General features: G+C 45.3%; 1 protein-coding gene across 1 annotated transcript in view; it reads right to left on the bottom strand.

Moving 5' to 3' along the window:
- VWA5B1 (von Willebrand factor A domain containing 5B1) overlaps nucleotides 1-24,409 on the bottom strand; it is a 1,692,038-nt gene that overhangs the window by 1,032,740 nt on the left and 634,889 nt on the right. Inside the window, exon 5 of the mRNA XM_069610372.1 lies at nucleotides 16,308-16,453. Within this exon, the coding sequence (XP_069466473.1) occupies nucleotides 16,308-16,453 (146 nt within the window). The remainder of the gene's footprint in view (nucleotides 1-16,307; nucleotides 16,454-24,409) is intronic.

Raw genomic sequence — 24,409 nt, 5'->3', positions numbered from 1 at the left:
TTCAGCAAGAGCAGCCAGCACATCCTGATTTGGGCTAGCCGCGGCCATGGGTGGTTTCTCCTTGGTCCGAGCACTCTCTGGGCCCGTCGGTGTCTTGGTAAACTCGTCCAATGTGGGCTGTTTTGCTCTCTGTCTGACGGCCTTGTTCGCCATTCCACAGCCGCTGTAAGCCGTGGGCCCGTACACGCGACCCCGTCGTAGTATCAGCCACTATCCGAGTATCCCTCAAAGGTCAGGGCCAAAGCACGTAGTCCGTTGCACCAGTCAGCTCAGGCGGGTCCTAGTGCCGACCGCCGACCGTCGCCGACCGTTTCCCAGGCCCGCGTTAGGTCATCGGTGCCCACAGAGACGCGCTGACGCTCTCCCAAAGGCTTATCTGTATCTTCACGGCCTGCACCGCCCACGTCGCCGCCGATCACCGCAAGGGTGTTCCTTTCAGCGCGTTTGTGTCCCCTCCATTGTCCGGTGTGGCCGCCATTTTCACTCCGTCCGGTCCGCGACTCCAGGAACTTCGATGGCATTTATCTACCGTTGCCGGGCTTGTGGAGGTTTCAGCTCTTCCATAGTTGTGCAGCTCATATTCATGGACAGGTACTCTCGTTTCTGGCCCGCGGGAGTTAGTGCCAATGCACTATTGCACAGGATAAATGTAGGATCTCCGGGAGCTCTCCCAAGAGCGCGTCCTCTCACATGGCTTCCAAGCCACGCCCCCCCTAGCGCACACACACATAATGATCATAGTTTAGGATAATGGGGTGGCACCTGGAGTGGCTTATCAAATTCCATGGATAGCACGTTCCACCACAGGCCACTCCCAGGACATACCACTGGGTGGCAACAGATCTATTTCAATGATGCAGCGGTAGCACCAGAGAAAAGCGCTTACGGGTCTCAGCCAGGAGTAAGCTGGCTCTGCATTGCTAATACATTCTGAATTACTGGGAATTCAAAGTAGGAACATCCATCACCACTTGAGTGGAGATTTCTCCCCTGCTTCTTTCCTGTAATTTCAGGCTTGGGCAGCGTAGATTAGTGCCATGAAAAGGACATTTCCATGGGAATGGAGCAGGAGTTCACAGGACACTCCGCTAACTGGTGTCCTGCATTTTATGGTGTATATGACCCCTCTGCCCCAAGCATCCCTTTTTCAACCACCCTACTTTGCTGTACACATAAACAAGTAGAAAAACAGGGTGGATAATTGTGGCATGAGGGGTGCGTATACAGCCTGGTGCAAAAATAAAGTACTAGGGTTTCTGCCAACCCTCACCCACCTCCCTCCATTGTCGCACTCCTTTGCACTTCACAACGTTGGCGATCAGGAGAGGCAGAGAAAATGCTGTATTACTCGTCCATGCAGTCCAGCCAGTTGAATATGACTTTCATACTACATTGGAGTGATGTCACAGACAGACACTACAGCATTTAAAAAATCTTCATATGTAATGGCCATACAAGTACATACAAAGTCATTGGCCCTCACTATAAGGTTGGCGGAATGGGTTTACCGGCACCGGTAAAGGTGCCGGTGCCGGTAAACCCGTTGCGCCCTATTACGAGGTCTCCTCGCGGGACCCGCAATGGGCGCCTGGAAAAACCAGGCGTCCTTACCGGGTCCCGCGAGGGGACCAGGGAGCTAACAACGGGCCCGTCATTAACGGGCCCGTTGTTAGCTCCATCCCCATTCCCATTGAGCCCTCTGGGGGCTCAATGGGAATGGGGATGGACCGGGTCCGGGTTCCTCGGACAGGGAATTACCAAGTCTGCCAAGGTTGCGATGGCCCGGTAATTCCTCATTCGAGGAACCTGGGCCCGAATTGCGATATGGAGGCAAACATGCCGCTAAAAGAGGCATGGTTACCTCCAATCTTCTAATGAGGCCCATTGTACGGTGTCGTGCTGTCAGCAGGAAACATCTTTCGCTGCTGCTGCACATCCTTATGTTAAAAGAGCACTGCACAGCCTCTTCTAAATGGAATTAGCTTCTTCGGTTCAGCCTGACCTGACGCTTTTCTCCGTACACCTCAGTGACAGCAGCACGCTCCACTGAAATAGGCAGCTGTCACCAGTCCAGCGAAAGCGGGAGACTAGCAGCCCCCTTAAGTGTTAAGGGCGTCTACGTTCGTCCTGAATTCCTACAAGGAATCATTGTTGGCTCCTCCCACCCCAGCAGCAAAAACCACAACATACAATTGCGGATGGGTAATCATCAAGTGCATCCCGATTTCTAGCTCAGAGTTTCAACAAACAAACATCACAAGTCACGCGAGGTTAATTTTTTGTAAGATGCCACAAAGAACGACTCTGCGGGCACCATCTATGTTGTGGATACCTACCCGGTAACAAATCAGCATGCCCAGATGAGAAGAGCAATTTTCCATGTTTAAAATGTGGGTGGTGCTTGTGTTTCATCCCTCACATTAAGTATTGTGTAGCACAGATGATCCTCTGCTCCCAAACCTTCCTGTGGTGTGTTTTCTTGCCCGTTTCATTGCAGTGGAGGTCCGTATGCCGCATATTATCAGTACCTCAGACTGCCAGTGGACTCTGGTGTCTGGTGTGCATCTGACAGTGCGGGATCCATCCCTGTCTCTAATGCTTTTTCTATCTGTTGGGCTGGTTAGCTGGCGTGTAATCATGATCAGGGAATATCTGTTCATCTGGCTAGGAGGTGTCTCTGATGGATGCTGGACGTGTATCTTGTCCCTCTGGTTAGTGTCTGACCTCTGATGTGAACTTGCAAGCAACTTGAGGGTGCATGCATTGGTCTGGTTAGCAGGTATCACTGCTAATTCGTGAGCATGTTGGAGGTGAACCTGTTCACCTAGTTAGTCTTTGTGGAAACAGGTTTGGCGTGTAACTGATAGTTGCATTCCTGCAGCATGATTACCTAAAGGTGTTTAAGCATTCTATCTGTGTATTATTCACCAGACGTGTATGATCACTAGGTGAACATGCTGCAGGTGTATATGTTTAATCTAGTAAGTTAGGAGTGTAGCTGTTGATGTATAAGAGTGATGTGAGTTTATAAATTATGCATAGCAAACATCATGGCGCCGGCGGGCCACGGTATTGTGGGCTACGCTGTCGAGGTGTGCATACAGCCCATTGCCATGGGAGGGAGGCCTAGTGTGCAGACTGCAGCATCAGTTACAGCTCGGCAGTGAAGGACCATTTGGTTTCCTGTTTGGGGTTGGTGTCTCCCTTGTGAGTTAGGACCAGGGGCATGTCAGCAGTATGGCCACTCCATAGTTAAGGTTGTCCAAGATGGCTGCCGGTATTCATGTATGCACATTGGTGATCTGTGAGAGTCAGTTGGAGATATAGACCCTTGAGAGAGGATACCGGTGCATGTTGCCCTTAACTTATGTGTACCTAACTTTATGTACCTGATGTAATGTACAAGGAACTTATTAAAGGAGTCACTGGTACATCCCAGGATGTCAGAGTCATCATTGGCCAGGACCCATCTTTACATGGACGCCTTCCTTTTCTGTAAAGACCGCTGATAAAAGGCTACTCCTCCTACCCCAACTTATCTTGCACTGACCATTTATTTGGCCTTTAAAGAGGGGGATGATTGCTGCTGTCCTCGGGAGTATCCGAGTCTGGAAGACCTCCAAGAGCACAAAGCAAATCCTTCTGCGCCCAGCAGAAGTGTATTTCCTATTTGGCTGTAACTGCCATGTTGTCTCATGTGGAAGGAAGGTTCCTTGGGGAATACACCAGGAGGTGTGAACTGCCTGCACTTCACTTCCCAAGAACCCAATTAACGTATGCACGGAAGGAGTAATTAGATATAAGGCAAGGATTCAACCTTATCAAAATAATACCCGAGCTCCACATTGGAAATTCAGTAAATGCAGAATTTGAAATTCACTTTTACATTTTGAGTCTGAAAATCAAAATATATCAGATTGCCACCAGGAGATTACAATGTAATTCAAAATTTTCAATTGGTAAGAATGTGTAGCATTGTGGATTAAAACCCCATAGGTCTTCCTTGGACCGACAATAGCTTGCCCTTTTCTGAAACACAGTGCACTTGGCAAGTCACAGTTCTCCCTGTCCAAAACAACTTACAGTTACTTTAACTGCATTGGAGCAGTTCACTTGCGTGCAAGTACTATAAACAGGGGGCAATTAAAAGGGCACTTTAGGAACACATTATCTAGTTCAGTCTGTTGTGAACCTAAAGTCAAGAATTGTGAAACACAGGACACATCAGGCTGAGGCAGAGCATTTCCTAGGTCTTGGGGTCCTATTGGAGGTCAACTGGCGGTGTAGATTCAGGACCATAACGCAAAAAACTGGAGAAACTGGAGAAGGATTCTCTCACAGTGCCCCGGCTCATGTAAAATAGAATAGCTATACATTACATTCATATATATCATACCATTTTGTCAAACATCAGTGTTTGTATTCACCCTATTCAGCGTTGCCTGATTTCATTATCCAGCTGCTGCACAAAGCTTTGCAGGGAATTTGGGCAGAAATCAATGTCAAGCAAAGGGCTAGAGATACTGCCCTCTTGACATTACAGTGTTACTGGACTGATCCTCCTATACCACCGCACCATGTTGCTGCCCTTTGCCTTCCTCCAGCCACCAGACCCCCTTTGGGCCACGGGACTATTCACCCAGCGTTGTGGGGCACTCTGAGGAATCCACACTCCACCTTGATCTTTCCTGACCCTCATTTCGTCATGAAGCACTCTCAGCAGGGTTGAAGCATCATTCTGAAACAGTAGCGAGGGAGCTGGGGCAGCACCAAACGAGTGGCGCCAGTGATGGTGGGGGCGGGTCAATTTTGGCCTTTGGCTATGTACATAATGTAAGAGCAATTTGAGGCTTTTGGGATGCACAGGGGTAGACCTCTGGGAGGAGCGCCCCTGTCTTGCTCGTCTGATAAACATGTTCAGTGCCCTGGGGGCCCGGCCCTGATGGACAAACGTCCAAAATGGCTAGTGAGTCCAGGCCTAAATAAGTTAGAGACGGTTTGAGGTAGCTCCCAGCCAGCAAACCAACATCCTAAGGAAGGGGAACTGGGTCCCCAAAGTCCGCACACTTCCAACCTCTCTGAACCAGAAGCGCTTGCCTCCCATAACCATTAGTGTGTAGCTTATGGGAAGGACTAGAGCATCGGGACTGCCCCTTGCCTCATCCCCCAGTTCACAGATTTGTGTTGCACGTGGGGTACAATGTATCTGTGAGACAGAGAGAGAGCAAGAGGGAGTGAAAGAGAGAGCGCGAGAGAGAGGAATTGAAAGTGGCAATGTGAGAAAGCAACATAAGACCTCCCTGCAAGAGGCCAGTGGTAGGAGTGCAGGGAGGCCACCGGGTTGTCTTGCCTTTTAAGGCCTTCTCCCCTCTATCCCCCTAACTAACCAACTCCACTCTAAGGACTCCTACCCTCTTTCACTACACACGCACATCTCCTACAGGTGGCCACCACCGGCCGGCCCTTTTCACATCTACACTAAACCTGCTACGTCTCAGCCCTACCAGACTCCCCCACACCTGCAGATAATATGCGCCAAAGAGCTATTGTTTATCAGGTCTTTGGCTTTCCCCATCACATGGCATGATTGCAGGTGTTTCCGCCTAAACGAATAACACCCTTTCAACACTCAGGACACAGGGTCCTTCCGACCGGCACCTATCAACAGCACAGTCTTCACATCTGCTTCTCTTGCTACCTTACTAATAACCCCCCACCCCTCTTTTCTTAAAGATCACACGCATTGAGGTGACCACAAACTTCAGAAGGGTGCTATATAAGACCACATTTCATTACCGTCTGTCTGTTAACATCCGCCTCTCACTGACACAAGCACCCACGCACAACACAATAAAACCGTATTGAACACATGACTTGGGAGTATCTCTGTTTACCATATAGAGGCAACCTATCAATGTATTGTTCTAAAATGTTAGCACAAATATCAGCCAACAATATACATCAATTTGCAAAAAAGTTTCCTTTCTATCTTGGCGTATGAGTTGCTTGCTGTACGTCTTTCGATCTTGCTAGCGGGAGTCTTACTCCAGGAGTCTGACTCGTGATGTAAGCACACTGCTAACGTGGGAGTCCACTTTAAGCCCCAGATGTGTTCCCTTGAATTTTCCTTTTGTCCTTTGATTTTGATGACATACTTGCCCTGCTTTCTTACAGTTCGAATTTCATTCCAAATAAACCGGGCAAGAAGGACTGCAGGTGTCATTCTGATGCAGTAGATCGTATGTTTGCAAGCTATATAGAATTCCATCATGCAAACCATTCTTTTGTAGGCTTGTCCAGTGGCCTTGTGGTGGCTATAAAACAGACACGATTATTTTAATACATTATTGTAAGAGATCAGAGCATGTCACTGCATTGATCTAATGTGAACATGTTGTAATAATAAGAGTTGTTTGAGCTTGCATGCAGTGCCTATCGGGAAGCATCTTCAAAGAGTCCATGACAGGCCATCTAAGGGATGGCGTGAGCTGGGCAGAGACCCTTGCAAGTGAGTCTCCCCATTTGGCAAGGCTTACTGCTGTGTAACTACCTAGCTCAACTGTCACCTTCCATTCAGCCCACGATGCTGCCCGCCCTACAAATGCAGGTATCTCTCAAGAAATGCTCAATGTATGGCATGCTTTACAGAGGGGCCCCATTTTCAGCGAGACTTATCCTTGGCCTCAAGCCCAGGGACTGCATCTCTCTGGCGCTGAAATCCCATCACTGGCTCTGTGTGGCTGCTAGGATCAAGTTCAAGACACTCTGCATAGTCCTCAAGGCTTTCTGGGGAGGGGGCCCGCACTATCCACAACTCACTCTTCCTAAATACTCTCCTTCTAGAGCCCTGCGCTCGGCCTCCTGCAACTCTTTTCGGGCGAGCCGCTTTTCCAAGCAAAGAGCCGGGGGCAGTGCTGTCTCCTCTGCAGGTCCCTCCCTTTGGAACAGCCTCCCTACTTCTCTCCTCCATGAGCTGGAGCCCCTTAAGTTCCGGAAACTCCTCAAGACCTTCCTCTTCTCTTCCTCTTTCTCTCTCCCTCTCACATGCTAACCCCCTCTCTCTTTCTCTCCAACCTCACTCCTCCATCTCTCCCCTAACTCCTCTAACTTCAGCTTTTGCTGACTGGTCGCCTGGCTCACCTGCAGAGCCACACAGGTCCCAGGCTCCTGCACCAGTCTTTGCACTTGCCTCCGGGCCTCTGCACTATGCTCAGCACCACTACACTTTCTTTTTTTTTGGGGGGAATTCAAATTTTTATTTTCATAGTAACAAACAAGAACAAAATGAACAGTATTCCAAGAAATTCGCATATACTAACCAAGTGAAAGCAAAGTAATCATTTTGTCACAACCAATCCAAAACATCATATAAACATTAAAAAAGAGAACAAGAAAGAAGAAAGGAAAAAAGAAAAGGAAAAGACAAGGAAGAAAAGAAAAGGAGCGCAAATGTAGGAGAAAGGGACCAAGAAAGACAATTGCAAAATATTATATACATCAAACCAAAGGCATTACAAAACCATCACACAAACCATAACTATCATACAGAGCATGAGCGTATAAAGACATGCACATAATACCCCAGAGCAAAGTTCAGAATTATCCATAGGCATCAAGAAAGCAGCTCCAAATTTCCCAAAATTTGTCCATGTCACCAGTGAGTTTATAAATGGCTCTTCCATAAATTGAAACAGTAAGAAGCTCCTCCACCCAGTCATCAATGTTAAATGAAGTGCTCGACTTCCAGGACCTTAATATGATCTTCTTAGCAACCATGCATGCACGTAGCAACCAAACTTTCTTACCAAAGTCAATGTCCTCCAGCGAAGAGTCATCACCCAAAACCAGTAATGAGGCATTCATGGGGATCGTGATGTCCAAGACCAGACCTAACCTTTCACGAACCTTGTCCCAGAACTGCATCGTTTTGGAACAGGACCAAATCAAGTGACTCAGAGATTCTCTTGAACATTTACACTTCCAGCAAAGATTGTTGTCTAAAAGTTGCCTCCTGAATAGTTTCTCTGGTGTCCAATAGGCCCTAAACAACAACTTTGTTTGAGAAACTCTGAGGGACCAATCCAAACTCACCAGACGAGTGTTTTCACAGCATCTCCTCCAACAACTGAAGTTCACATCCTCCCCCAGTTCCTCCGCCCAAATCGCAGGCAATCTCGGATCACCTTTACGAGTAGCTTTAATGATTCCATACATGGTAGAAGCAGGATGTGATGCACTCAAGCATACAGAAAGAGCAGGCCAGGCAGGACTCTGAACAGTCAATTGTGACACCTCAACACAAGCTGAAATAATAATCTTCAGTTTCCTATATTCAGCAAATGAACAATCTGCCATGTCATACATCTGGCCAAGCTGAGTGTACGTCAACCAGTCGGCCCCCTTAAACAAATCCCCAATGTATTTGATGCCAGCCACAAACCATTCTGCCCAAAACAGAGTTTCACCCTGATACTTCAAGGCTGGTTTATTCCATATGGAGGCCTGCGGGTGCAAATAGGGATCAGCCCTCACCCGGTTCGAGAGCTCACACCAGCAGTCTTGCAAGAATGAAGTAAGAACGCTGATTTTTTTAGATTTACTCTTCTGAGTAGTCAGCAGCGCTTTCGGGTCCAATTGGGAAATAGCACTACATTCCAAGGATAAGAGGTCAGAATGTACAGACTGTACAACTTCAGAGTAAATAATTCTGCACAAATGTCGAGCGGAAAACGACAAATGGTAGTCTTAGAAATTAGGCAAGTTCATTCCACCCAATTTCAACGGAAGCTGAAGTTTCCAAATTGCGAGTCTCGGAGGCTTCCCATTCCAAACATAGGTCTGCATAATCCTATTGATCTCTTTAAAAATGCTTTCAGGTATCTTAATGGGGAGCATGCTTAAGAAATAATTTATCCGAGGTGCCAGGTTCATTTTCAAACAGTTGATCCTGCCCCAGGTTGACAACTTCAAAAGACTCCACCTGAGCAAATCTGATTTAAGATTCGGAAGGATCCAAGCAAAAATAATGGCCGGTAACTTCACTATGTCCGCTCCAATCCATATCCCAAGATACCTCAACTTCTCAGCACACCACCGGAATTGAAATTGAACACATGTGCGACGGTGACACAACCCATTGATAGGCAAGATCTTGGATTTACTCCAATTAATCTTATATCCCGATACCAAGGAAAAGGATTGAATATCTCGCATGAAATAAGAATCACCAACAGCTGGGTCTTGAAGGGCAATCAGCAAATCATCAGCATACAACCATATCAAGTTATTCCGACCATTTCCAATGACAGGCAGAAGATGAACGTCCGCCCGCAGGCTTCGGGCAAGAGGTTGCATAGACAAAATAAATAGGAGAGGTGAAAGAGGGCAACCCTGCCTTGTACCACGATGAAGCTCAAATGGATCGGAGATAAGTCCATTCGTCAGCACACTAGCAGAAGGATTGTTGTACAACAGTTTAACCCAACGCTGGAAATCGTGCCCAAAGTTCATTCTCCCCAAGCATGCAAGCAAAACGTTCCATTCAACACGATCAAATGCCTTTTCAGCATCTAGAGAAATGACCGCACTGGCAATTGGTTGACTGTGCCCTCTCTCAATTGTCAACAGGCGGCGTCTCATGTTGTCCGACACAGAGACAAACCCTGCCCTGCCAGAGACAAACCCACTTCGTTCTCATGCACCAGAGTTGAAATGACCCTACCCAGGCGAACAGCCAGGATTTTGGCCAATATTTTGCAATCACAGTTTATCAGACTGATCGGCCGATAATTCTCGCACCTTGTGGCAGACCTGTCCTTCTTTTTCATCACCGTAATCAATGCATGTCTCATTGTATCCGGCAGCGAACCAGACTCAAAGGCATTATTAAAAACATCACCCAGAAATTGTAGTGCGGAATCAGGGAGGGCTTGATAAAATTAATTAGGAAGACCATCAGTGCCAGGTGATTTACCCACTGACAGTCTAGAAATTGCATGTTGAACATCATCCACCTCCACCTTCCCTTCTAAGCTTACTGCTTCATCCGTCGTCAGACGAGAGAGAACATGAGAATCAAGGAAGCTTCCAATGTTTTCATCTCCCCAGGATAGTTCAGAGGCATAGAGTTTTTCATAGAAGCCACGGAATTAATCGTTAATATACTTTTGCTGAGTGCCCAACGAGTTATCAAGACCTCTGATTGCGGTAATGAAGCGATCGCTGTCAGCCACCTTCATCCGATGTGCCAGCAACTTCCCTGCTTTCTCACCATTCTCAAAGTAATTAATCTTTTGTCTAAACAGTGCATATTCAACCTGGCTAGAGATGAGTTTGTTTAGTTCATACTTAGTTTTTCACAGTTCATTTCTAGTATTTTCATCCTTGCTTGCTGCAAATAGAACATCCAGGCGCTTCGCCTCTGACGAGAGCCTCCGAATTTCTTTCGTTCTCAATTTTCTCTCCTTGCCAGTTTTCGAAATCAGCACCCCTCTAATAAAACATTTCAGCGCCTCCCAGACTGTTGATATTCGAACGTCGCAGTTCTATTAATCTGGATGAAGTTGTCAATTTCCTCTGCCACCTCTTGCCTAATCTGATCATTTTTCAGTATATAAGAGTTCATTCTCCACCTTGGTTATTTAATCAGGGAGTACTGCAAGCACAATTGCAATGAAACAGGTGCGTGATCAGATAGGGCAATAAGTCCAATAGCTGAATCATAGCAACTTGAAGTCACTCATCCAGAAGTCAAGAAGAAGTCAATTCTAAAATACGTGTCATGACACCTTGAATGAAAGCTATAATCCCTGTCCGACGGGTGTTCCAGCCTCCAGATGTCAGCCAGGTTGAACTCCCTAACTAAATTCTCCAAACATCGCCTACATCTGGTCGGGGTCCTAGTACAATCTCCATTTGATTGATCCAAAGCAGAGTCCATGACTGGATTAAAGTCACCTCCAACCACAATTGAGTCCACATGGAAACTTTGAAGCAATTGAGCCACTTCATGAAAAAATATCGGATCATCCAAATTTGGCGCATATGGATTGCACAGCAGAATGTCCACACCTTGAATCCTCACCAGCACATAATGAACACGTCCTTCTTCGTCAACTTTACTATTGATGACTGATATAGGCAGATTCTTTTTAATAAGAATTGAAACCCCTCTTCTACTAGATGAATGATTAGAGAAGTAAATATCCCCTACCCAGCCACTCTTCAGCGTTTCCGCCTCAGGGTCCTCCAAATGCATCTCCTGGAGGAATGCAATGTCACAAGAGCTTGAAAGCAGATGAGACAGAATCTTAGTCCTTTTCACCACATTGTTGAGTCCATTAACGTTCCATGAGATAATATTTAGATGATCCACAATTTTAGCACTCATGGCACAATTCAAATTTCTAGATAATTTATAGCAAGTGCAATAACAGTCAGAGAACAGAATAGGTAGATAGAACAGAAAACAGAAAAGAAGAGAAAGATACAAGGGTAAGTACATGCCCAGAAGGGCAGTAAACCTCTAGAATATACTATCAAAGGTAACAAGTAGATGGCACACTGTACAGATACAGCAGCAGGGCAACCAAAAGTACAATGTCACAAAACACCAAACTTTCAGTAAACACCAAACCCAAGTCTCCCCTCCCCATCCAGAAATCACACACAAAGTCTAAAACATAGCAACATAACGCCCACATACAATAAGGACAACCCATTCACAATAGATAAGCTGAATACAAACCACCACTAGTCCTCTGTCTTACTCATCTCACAAACAGTTACATTTTACCTGCCACTGGCAGCAACAGAAGAAAAAGTCTAAGTCAACCACAACCCAGCCACATCTGGGTCATGGCCGGAGTGCCACTGTACACACAATAGTGTATATATCTGCATCTGGGTCAAGTAGACACACCCAACCGTTCATACCCATGAGTTCTCACCTCTACTAAGTCAACCCAAGATTGCAGTGTCATGCAATGTGTGCTAGCCTCGCGCTATACTCCCATTCTCACTGTAGACCTAATAATAATTGAACAGACACACCCAACTGCCCCACAAAATTGCAGTACAAAGTCCAAGTACCCTAGCGAAACAGAGCAGCATGACCCACAAAAGAAAGATGGACGCCACAATACACCAAGGAGAGAGACAAGTAGCAATTGAAACCCATACCTCCTGCAGCCAATCACTGTCCCCACACATGACCCCTACTAAATAAAAAGGGGCATACAATCACAATCCAGCCTCGAGTGACCCCCACGCAAGTTCAACAAACGCCACAAGGAACGTAACACAACAAGAAACCGGGAATTGATCAACCATCACCATTCAGTAAGCAGCAGGAATCACACAAAGGTCATAATACATCACCCATTGTTGCACGGGTGCATCCCCCTGCACACACTGGAAGATCCCCGAACCCGCAATACCCCCACCATCGAGGAACATCCCAAACTCGACTACAAAGTAAGGAAGAAGAAATCAATGCAGCGCAATGCAGGTCATCATATTGGAGGGCAGAACCAGTTCCATCTCAATACCTCCAATTGGTAAAAAGCATCCCCACCATGAGCCCACCTAAGGACAGAGGGCAGAAGTGCTAGGCCATGCATTTTGAAATGTGTGGATTCTCCCAATACACTGAACATGTGCTCAAGTCAATATAATGAGCCTAGCAGGATAAGGTGTGCATTGACTCAAATAAACCTTAGCGAGAGAATGCAAATTATGCTTCTACGCCTCAGGCCCCCTAATGGATTAGGGGCACAGGACACTACATGAGAGTGTAAGCCCGAATGGTTGCCCCACATCACCCAGCAAGGGATACACCACATTCCCAAACATATCATTCATTTGCCACACTACCCACCAGCAAGAACGTAACGCTTGAGGCACACAAACGTAACTTGCAGCCTACACCTACGAACCCCAAGAACAGTTCGTAGTGTATCTTACACCAACCACAACAGCCGAAATTGAAATCAACACAACGTTCAGGCAGTAGAGGCCGTACAAGTCTGAGAAAAACACAGTATATTCATTATGGACCAAACCTCCGATTCTATATAAAACAATGAAAGATCATTGGCCCGGTGCATTTGAGTGCCACTAATGCGGAAGCATCCCAACATCACAGACCACCCACTCCGAATATAGGAGTCTGAAGCGGTGGCGACATCCACCCAGCACAGCGAAGCCCCACATATGACAAAGGGAGCCCTGCGCTACTCCAAAGGTCAAGGGGAGCGGGGCCGTGGTTGTATGACATGATACCATTCCCCACATAAAGAATAGACATCCCTTCCAACATGCGCGATCCCACGCCAGGCAGACACCGCCACCCCCAACAGGAACCAAAAGACATCTCACCCACCACTACTAACCTGAGATCCCATACGAAGGTGAGGGGAGCACTCAAGGAATCCACCGCCGCCCGCCTGCACCCGGAGCCTGGGACACCTCTAGGGACCGCAATCTCATAGGGAACCACAACAACAATAATGGGGCTTAAAGAAAACGCTCCGTCAATACGAATAGGAACAAGGAAGACATCACCTCTCAACGCAACGTTACGCTACACTACGTTATGTTACACCGTGCAATGAAGCAGGTCCATTCCTCTAATACGTCACCATACTCGCGGCCACCGCGAGAAATGAAATTAGCACGCGCGGCGTATGTTGAAACTGACTCAATTTGAACGTCAACAATAAGGAAGTAAAATTATAATATTATATAATTATTATAAGAAACATCAATATCATCAGGAAACAGTAATGCCATCAACAAACAAGAGCATCAAAATGAGGAACAATACAAACCATAATAAAATACTGTCAAAAATAACATCAAATCGGACAGTAAAACCACAAAGAATTAAGTTTTTGTTTGCACAGTCACGCATGGGTATTTCCTAAGCCAAACACAGGCCTGTTCAGGAGTCTCAGTGAGTTTCACTCCATCTGGCAGAAACAATTTCAAAACACCAGGTTTTAGTAGTGAAGTCCTCAATCCTCTTTCTTTGGCCAAGCGTTTTGCCTCCCCAAATGCCTTCCTTTTAAGGACTACTTCTTTAGGAAAGTCAGGGTAAACATTAAAAGATACTCCTTCCCAAAACAGAGAGGACTGTCGCCTTGCAATATTCAGAACATCTTCTTTCATGCTGGCTCTCATGAATTTCACATTTATCTGTCTAGGTTTCCCAGTTTCCAGTTTCCCAGCCCTGAACACCACATCCAAATCCGTTGATTGCACATTGCATCCTGGCAAACTCCTTTGAAGGACATTGGTAACCAAAGTAAACAGATTAAGCTCAGGCTGTTCTTTGATGCCAAGCAAGCGTAAATTGTTATTTCTGGCATGGATCTCCAAGTTCATATTTGACAGTTGGAGCCTAGACACCCCCTCTTGTAGTTCCTGATAGGCTCTATAAATACCTGAGGCCTCTCTCTCCAAACCTGCAGTTCTGCCTTCAACATCTTTCATGCGCGTTTCCAGACCACTGACAGCTCCAGATAAATCACATAAAGTCGTTTTCACTTCAACCATATCACTGGCCACCTGCTTAAGCAATTTAAAAATCTCAGCATTGCTTGGTTCCATGTAATAATATTGCCACAAAAATCTCGCCATGCAAAAATATCACCGAAAAATGGCCGTTTTTTGTGGCGACATTATTGCATGGAACATGCGGGGGACACCCCCGCAACCCCCAAATTTGTTTTTTTTTTCGTTTTTTTTTTTAAATGTTTTTTTTTTTGCCCTGTCCCCATATATATGGTCACCCAAATAATATCGCCACAACATTTTCCCGGCGATATTATTTACGGCGACCATATATATGGCAATATTATTACCTGATACCCATTGCCTGGAGTTTCTTCAAGATCCTCCACCACCTGCTTGGGCTTCTTGGAAAGAGGGTTGTCCACGAACTAATTCTTCTTTTTTCCAGACATTTTCAGCCAATAATCATCAGGTTTGCAATGGTTGCCAGGGTGGAGAGCAGGAGCTGCTGCCTTAAGCTGCTACTCCCTCAGAGGCCATTCTAGAATCACTACACTTTCTGCATATATTCCATGCGAGGGGTAAACTCTCTGCACTTAACCCAGGGCCCTGCTGGGCTGGGTGCACTTATTCCCCTTCCCCCACCCTTACACTTCCGTCTATACACTTGCATGACCTGAATTTACTAGGCCAAGTAAGTTCTGTCTTGTCCCCCTTTCTCTCCCCTCCCTAATTTGCTGCCCCGATACATTGCATGCTCTTGCACTAGGAGAAACGCCATTAGGCCTAGTACGCTAGTTACTTTTTTGTTAGATCATTCGGAAATTTCAAGGTCTAAGAATGACTGCTGTATCCCCCTGCTCCCTTCCCGCCTTGAAGCACTTCACTTGTGTATAAGCGCTGTACAAATAAACAATAACAATTACAATTGCAATTCCTCTTGTTATGCATCACCTTCCACCTGGTTTGGAAGCGGGTGGAAGTTGTAATGCAGCATGCACCCCATTGTGTGGGAGCTTTAGAAAGCATCCCAGAGTTGTTTCTGTCCATGAGTTCACTCGGCTATGAGGAGTACTTTTAGTTCCATCAGTTTGCCATCTGGGTCTCCGAATATTGTCCGAGATTGTTTTGTTAACGTCAGCCTTTGACCAGGTCAGATGCCAACTTTCTCTCCAGAGGTTTGACCAGTTTGCTCAGCTCTTGCCTGCTCTGATGTCTTTTCCTGTGAGTGTCTTTTGCATTGAAAGTTGCAAAGAGATGGCTCGCACTCTATTAACTCAAGTGATGCCACAATCGAGCTCAGCACAACTGATCGAAAATCACACAAAAGAAAGGAAGAGGCGGTTGCAAAGCGGTGTGTGAGGACACTTCAGAAACTAAAGATACAATTTAGGCATCCGTCTAATGGCACCTGTCCAGGGAGAAACAAGTGGTTTAACTGCGGAGCCACTGAATAAATAGGTTACGAAATCAAAGTGGAGAGCATTCAAGTACTTTTTGATTAAATGACCGAGGAATCCATCATTGATAGACTGCTTTGTGAATACCTTTGGCAAATGGGACATTTTAAAGCACATTGGGTCAGTAATACTGTTCAAGTACACCAGCTGTGCGCTAAAGGAGTACACTGGCCTACGTTGACCCGAATAAAGGTCCTTGGTGGCTCCTTGAAGGAGCCCTTTTGGCATTGGTCTATCAGTCTGAGTCGGCTTACACCATGAAGGATAATCTCTACCTTGGGTGATCAGGTATACAGGAAGCTGCTCAATCTTTAAATAAAGGACCCCCCTTACCTGCCAGCAGGTACGGCCCCCGGATCTCCAGGTGAAAACTGAACTCATACTCAGTAGGGTTCAAGGCTTCCGTCTCCAGCAGCGTGGCCAAGCAAAGCTTGTTGGTGTGATCGGTAATGCCGGCGCCACACTGATGCCGTTCCCTCCTGTGTAGACAAGGTGGGTTAGTTAGACAGCTTAAAATGCCCCGTTCCGCTCCTGATATTTACTCTTCCACTCAACTACAGCATGTTTCAAATGCCCCGCTGTCTATGCCCCGACCCAATTCTCTACTGACCGCTCTCTGTTTTCGTTCCTCACTTTAATTCAATTTAATTGTATTGTTTTGAAAAAGACACGCACTTTTCACTGCAGCAGCAAGATGATATAGACCAATAAAATAAATAATAAATTGCTGACCTTAAAAAAATGAGTGCATTGTTCATTGCAGATTTCCTATATTGTTATTAAAAAAATCCAATGGCTTGGGATTTCCTCAGTATCCACACACTGTGACCCTGGCAGCATGTGATCTCTGCTTTGGGACCCGCTTCAGAGTGCTCGCGCAGGGTTAACATGCCACTGGTGATCCAATGATTCTGTAGGAGTTCCTTCACATAGATTCTACCAGGTTTTGCCATATGGTTTTATGATCTAAGCTTATCCAAACATTTTGCCCAACGCCTCATACTTGCTTTACATTACAGTAGAGCTGGAATTAAAGTAGGGTCTGACTAGATTTTGCATCGAACTGCAGACCTACATTTGCACAGCTGAGAAGAGTTGCGCATCAGTACGTTTGTCTTTGACTTCTACTAAAGTACTTTGACTGATTTATAATCCACATAGGACCGATTCTAACTGGGCACCCCTCTATCTAAGCACCCAGGCTCTTTACATTCTCCACCCGAGTCAAGCTCACAGCACCGCAAAGCCACCCGAGTGACACATGACAAAGAAGAAACATTGGCATGTCCGGAAAAAAAGGCTTCTGACAGACTTTATAGCCCTCTGTATTATCCCCCATGACAGTTCCAACATTCCAATGTGGTGACATAACATAACATAGCATAGCATAACATTATAATTACTCTGGGCATGCAAAAAGCCCCCAGCACATGCAGCATCTGCAAACCTAGATTTGCTAGCAAATTGCGGAGAATAAACCAATCCACGGCACCACTCCTGAAGGGGGTGCCCTTGTTTCTGGGCTGAGGATGAGCAGAGCAAGTTTTTGATCAGATGACTCTTTTGGCCACAATATACCATCCTCAGGCTTCATCAGTAAAAATATGGGACAAGTCTAGGTTTTAAGGACCAGGAGCATCCGCCCGGATTAATGAGAGCCATATTAATAATAATAATAATAATAATAATAATAATAATAATAATAATAATAATAATCTGTTATTTATAAAAACGCTTGCACCAAATCACTTTTCATATAACATGTGTGTAAGTAATTATTGTCACCCAACCGAAAATGAGACTCATTTAGTAACCAAGGAAGGGCGAAAGGCCTATGGGACCTTGCCAGGATTAAAACCTGCAGATCAGACGCAGATCTCAGCAGTGAGCACATACCCAGCTGAGCTATCTTGCTAAAATGTGATAAAAGAATGATACAACTAGCGGGCCAATCACCTCTAGCTGCTTTCTTTTCTTGAGGACCACTTGTAAATTAGAAACTTGACTTGATATTTTTACCATCCAATCATACAGCTACCACAAAACTAAGATTGCAGCAGTTACCCTTGAAAACCTTTGCTGCTAAATGGCGGGAAACTTGGACCTCACTTGGTGGTCACCACTCACCAGGGGGGTCAGGCCATACCCCTGGCATGTCTCTTGGAGCCTCTGGCAGCACTCCTGTAATCCTTGGGTTAAATGTTACACGGCTGCCTCTTTTGAAGGGGTTTGAGGTTAAATTTAAAGCAAATATTCAAAGATTAGACGTTAGTCCCATGCCCCTCCCCACAGCAATGAAGACAGCAAATACCTTTGAGATGGCAAAGGAGATGTGCAATTAGAACTCGCACTAGAAAAAATGTTAATTACATTCACAAAGGAAAGTTAATTGCTCACATCTGGGATAGCAGGAAGTGTCCCATTTTAACAAGATGCCTTGGTACCCAGTCAATTAATCTAAAACATTACAGAGTGAGACATTGCACTGCAGACAATAACATATAAACGGTAGTGGTGTAAGGGGTTAAATGGGTCAAGATGGGGTTGAGGTGGTGTTATAAGGCTAGACAATCGGGGGGATTCGGTGGGTGACCCGACAAACAAAAAGAAATTATAATAATTGTTTATTAAAATGTTTTTCTGTGATGTGCCCACGATTAAATGTACCACTCTGTAATTGTGGACGGTAAAATAACATTTAACCAATGACTCTTAATGATGGCTTCAAATATCATGAATCTGCCCAGAACCCGAACATTGATGCTTAGGCGAACGATAAAAACACAAACACTGTAAGCAGTGCATTTAATCTACATAGTCCCGATACATACACTGTTACTTATGAAGCTATACCTAATCTACTTGATGTCTAGTTGCCTGAAACATTTCATTAAGCTGGCAGCTGCACAAATATAGTGAAAAACCGAGATCATTACAGGATTTCAGCAACATGTCAATATCCATCACTGATGCCACAAGGAAGAGATGTCTAGTGCGGTTCAGTGCCAGGCTGCTTTCTCAGCTTTTGAGGACACTGAAGGCAAGAGCGCTTGGGTGTGACAGAGCATGCATTTTCAGGAGCATGTAGTCAGCATCTGACGTGTGACGCTATACCTGACACCAGGGCTGGGCTATGCATCAGGCAATGCAGGCGGCTGCCTGAGGTTCCAGGCTCTAGGGGGCGCCAGGCTGACTCCAACAACACCATTGTAATAAGTTTAATTACATTTTAACACAGACATGAATAGCCCTTTCTTTGCTGCATTCTGGGTGTAGCACAAGCACAGCAATTTATAAACATCAAGTGTTTTAATTAAGAGTGTAATATAATCTAACATTGCTTTCATTTTAATATTAATATTGGGCAACCAATGTAAACACTATAGAGGAATGGGCGTTCGGAATGTTAGACTGTAATACCACAAGGTAAGGTTGTGTTTGCAGACCGCAGAAGCAACAATCTATGTTTAGAAGGCCACCGTTTACGTTTATGACTCACCATCTGTGTTGTCACTTAAATAATGCAATCAACTTGAATATTAGTGACTGTCTGCAGGATAAAAGAGACGTGCAGATATGTGATACAGCTCCCACATGCGCTTATATATTTTGCGGGTTGTCCTCGCTTCCGGAGAACTCTGCAATCTGTTGCCAAGGTGCCCCCAGGCCCGGCTTCCCCATGCTGATGGGATTTGCTAAGAGACTGCATAGGGCACACACAGACACAAAGCTGCACCCAGCATTGTGTTGCACCCGGTAACACACCGAGGCACACACAGGCACTGGAGTAGCACCAGTTCAGACATAAATGAGAAGGTGGGGATAAAGGGCACGCACAGCCACTGGTTAGACCGACCATCCACCTGTGTACCCCCAACCCCTCACCTCAAGTGAATCAAGCAGAGCCCAGGCAAGTACCCACGGTCAGCTTCAGTGATAGATATCTGCCAACTGGAATCGTAAGCAAAACACATCAACCCCCATGATCCCCTGCCTTTTATTTAGTAAGACATTTCAGACTCCAGCGATCACCCCTCTTCCGTTCATCATGTTTGGTAAGACGAACAGAGCCATAGATGGACAAGGCACAGACCATAGATGGTGGTGGTGGCTGCACAGTTAACAAATGCCCGGCAATTACTAATGTAAAACATTTTATTGTTAGCACCTGCATACATTTTTAGGCAATTGAAATCGGATGGGTGTTCCTACTTGCATGTATGGGGAGTGATTGTAAGGGTAGGGCAGGAGGCCGTTCATTCTCACAGCAGTGTTTAAGTGTGTGGTTTCTGAGTGGTTTCATAAGTGAAGGGGAGAGTTAACTGATTGTAACATTGAAGTTGAACTAGAATAGTCTCACTAGAATGTGTAAAGGAATTATATGCCCCCACACAAGTAAGTTTGCACTTCACCCATCGTCTCTGAAGTTATCACCTCTTCCAACAGTTTGGGGGGGTGCCAACCATGCTTCCTGCCTGGGGTGCAATCTGGTCTAAGACAGACACTGCCTGACACTTTCTTTATCTGGTTTATGCTGCTTTACCGGATATAGGAGGGTAGGTTTGGGGCATTTCAGGCATAAAATGGCATTTGAGGCTGCACTTGGCATAGGATAGCAGCACCTGGACATTTAAGGCTGCACCTTAAATGTCCTATTGTGACTACGCCAGGCTTTTGACAAACATAAAATGCCATTACTGGGGCATTTAATTATTTATTTATTTATTTTGGCATTTGTACAGCGCACCTCTCCCTGAGGCATCTGCACTTTGTTTATGATGGACGCACCTGGGCCTGTGCGGCTGCACCTTACAGAGAATGACTCTACTTGAATTAAGAAGCTTTATCTTTCCTAAGATGGAATCACGTGGCTATCTGAAGCTACACTTGACATGCAATGGCAACCCCTCAGCGTGGATGACTATAGCTTGCATAGGATGACAATACCTGCCATGTGATGCTATGAGTAGAAGCATTCTCGTTTATGTAACATTTTGGAATAGTTACAAAAGTACATTAAATGCTACTCTGTTTGCTGGTGTATGAATTCACACTTATTGTGTGTTTCTTTTCATGAGTCATGCCACTCTATTTACAGTTACCAGGGTCAAATGTCATAAAGATGTCCTCCTATGTGTGATGTCACTTCCGCTACCCCTGGTATTTTGGTGAAGTGATGTCCATGAGACAAAGAGCACACATCCCACTGTTAAAAGGAGAGGTGGAGATGCTGCAATCAATTTACAAATGTATTTATTTATTTACTTCTTTATTTTAGCTGGCTGGTACACAGAGATTCGTAAACATTTGCGAATTCTTGCTTTTAAGAATAGCGCGTTTGACATCTACAAAGAAGCAATACACTACATACTCTACTTCGGAACGACCGCGGATGGTTGATACATAAATTAAAGGATCAAAATCCATCTTCAGACGTGTCCCTGGGATTATATTTCGGGAGGCATTGATCCTAATGAATAGTGGTTAGTCGGTGCACGCAATTAACAAGGCAATATGTGGAGGCTGCTTTGGCAAATCATTTTATGTTTTTATATTTTTCTAAAAGCATACTGTTTCACTTGTTTACAGTATAAAACATGTCATGTCTATATCATAGCAGCATGACATGTTGTGTTATCTTGTCTTATTGTTTTGATTAAGAGCATCATTCACCCAAGGGCATCTTGACCCTATGGCATGGACGTGCACTATAGGAGTCCGTAGTTGGTCCCCTGGATTAAGACAGGTTGAAAAGGCAATGGTTACTTCAGGTTAAATAGACAATAACTTAATGACGTACAGGACAAATTGGACCATGCTTCGCAAAATGCAAAAACGTACTTAATGAATCAAAACCTTTTACATATTTGTTTTCCTTTTCTCTCCCTAGCTCTTTGGCCACCCAAGGAATCATATATTTTGATCCAATTAATTTCCTTACTATCCTTAAACACTTGGAGATGGACGTGATTGCATTTTGTTTTGTTCTAGGGATAAATTGCTCACGTTCCTTTTGACATGGACTTTTCCTTCATCGATCCTTCATGTGATGTCGGAGAACATTGCAGGCACCTGGGATAAGGGTGGCTTGGCTCCAAGGGGTCAGGGAGGTATGAGGGAAGACATCTGAATGCTCCTAATGCAATGAATGAGAAGAAAATACACAAGATAGTTTTGTTGTTTGGTAAACTGAAAGGGAGTCCTGGAATGTGAAGTGCCTTACTGCCTTGCATAAAAATTATCTTGGATGTTGGTTCTGCAATAATTGAGAGACACTGCTTTGTGACATAGCTTGCTTCTTGGAGACATATTTGTGTTAAAGGGACAGGAGACTTCTGGGGGACACAAAGGCTATATCAATAATAACTACCCCTTAAAAGGTCTCTACCTGGGCTGGGGTCTCAATCATATCTAATCATAGTAAAGGAAGAAGTGTTCTAGACATCTTAGAAGTGTATGGGTGGTGAATTATGCTGTAAGCGCGAAACAGCAATGATCCCTTTTTTTCCACAACTTGGAGTTTGAACTTGCAGATCACACGGACCGATTCTTGCTTAGTGGGGACTTAATCTCCACGAAACCCTCAGGACCATGAATATCTGTCACAGCTGGCCTTAAGAACACCCACAGATAGGTTAAAGGATTTCATTTTTAAAATTGCAAGTACTTCGATGGCTTGATGTCAGCAGGCTTGACTATCACACCAAAGGCTGTCCCTCTATCATTTCCCAATGGGTGTCCCAAATCCATAGCCCACCGGTCGCTATAACCCAGAATGTTCACTAGCAGCAGGTAACACCTACTATCTAACATTCAGACTAAGGTGAGGACCTAAAGGTTCTTTTGCCTTTCCTCTCTATCTTTGTGTGGGGGGTTTCTAGGTGGTATCCTGTCCTGACAAGCGACAGAATAATATTTGAGTATTTTCCTTAGTGTTCTGGTGCCCTTCCAAATGCCCATCTGTGGTTTCTTTGGACTTTCACACTCTCACGTTCCACCCCCAATGTCCACTCTCTATACTCATTCTCTTTCTGTCTCTCTCACTCTATATGTATATATATATTTCTTTTCTATTTCTCCCTCCCTCTCTCCCTTATTTGCCTCCTTCTCTTTGCCTCCTCGGTCCGTCCAGTAGTGACACATTCTCCTAGCTTCCCCTCTCACCTATACTATCTCCAGTCCAGCTTTCCTCTCTGTTCATGCCACCTCTCTCCTCTATAGTATCCCCTTTCTCTGTCTCTCTCTCTCTCTTTCTGTCTGTCTCCCTCTCTCTCTCTCTCTCTCTCTCTCTCTCTCTCTCTTTCTGTCTGTCTCCCCCTCTCTCTCTCTCTCTCTCTTTCTCTCTCTCTCTCTCTCTCTTTCTCTCTCTCTCTCTTCTCTCTCTCCTTTCCCCAAGTCTCTACCCTCCGCTTCTCTTTCTTCTCTTCCGTCCATTTCTCTCACCTCTCAACTCCCCCATTCTACGTTCTCCCACTTCTACTCCCACCTTTGCTCACATCTTTCCCTCCCTCAGTTATCTGACTATACTACCTCTAACACCCTTCTCACGCTCAATCAGATACCACTCTCTCTCACAACCAATACTTCACCTTTAACAATCTCCACCACAATCTTGCATTTGCTCTTATCCACCGTCCTCCTTCCACCTAACCTCTCGGTCTTCCTCTGCTCCAACTAACATCATACAAACACCCCTCATTTACTCTTTTTCTTGAAGGCTTTTTATACTCCTAACGTCCTTTGTCCTTCTTGTCCTCTTTGGCCAATCTAAACTCTCTGTTTCCCCCAGAGTTGTGTCAAAGCAGCAGGAGACTCCCAAATCCCTCTGTGGTCCGACCTCCTTTTTGCATGTAGCGCCCACTGCAGTCCCCTCAATGCGAGTCTCTATGCTTTCGCTGCCATCACAGGCATCTGGTGAGTCTACTTTGCAGGACCAGGGTAGATGTGTTTCCCCCTTTAATGCAGCTGGCACTTTCATTTCAGAGAGTGAGACCAGTTCTCTTCTCTGTACGGTCTTCTGACATGGGTAGTCCTGCGGAATGACAAACATCACTCCAAACGAGGTCTCACCACACATGACCCATAAATGAAGAACACTGTCTATTCATTAGTAACAAACAAAGATAGGACACCTGCCTCACTCCACACACACATTTCCAGACACGAGGTGCCGCACTGGATCGACTACAAAGGAATTACTCTGGCCCAAGGCCCAGGAATAAGTAATGATATTTTCCTTAATTGAAGGGAAAGCAGTCCATGGACCTCTCTTCTCCTCCTATTCCTGCCTGGTTTATGTCTTGACAACCTGTCAGTTGCCCAAGGTTGGTCAGTAGAAAGCCAACCAATCAAAACCCTCAATGTTAGGCCACCCAGTACGTATTATGCCAACCAATAACCTATTGTAGAAAATATGTCTCTTTCCTATTATCAAT

This window comes from Ambystoma mexicanum, chromosome 8 (genome assembly GCF_040938575.1).
Source record: "Ambystoma mexicanum isolate Mex_15411 chromosome 8, UKY_AmexF1_1, whole genome shotgun sequence".
In the NCBI taxonomy this organism is placed as follows: Eukaryota; Metazoa; Chordata; class Amphibia; order Caudata; family Ambystomatidae; genus Ambystoma; species Ambystoma mexicanum.
This window is presented reverse-complemented; position numbering and strand designations above follow the sequence as displayed.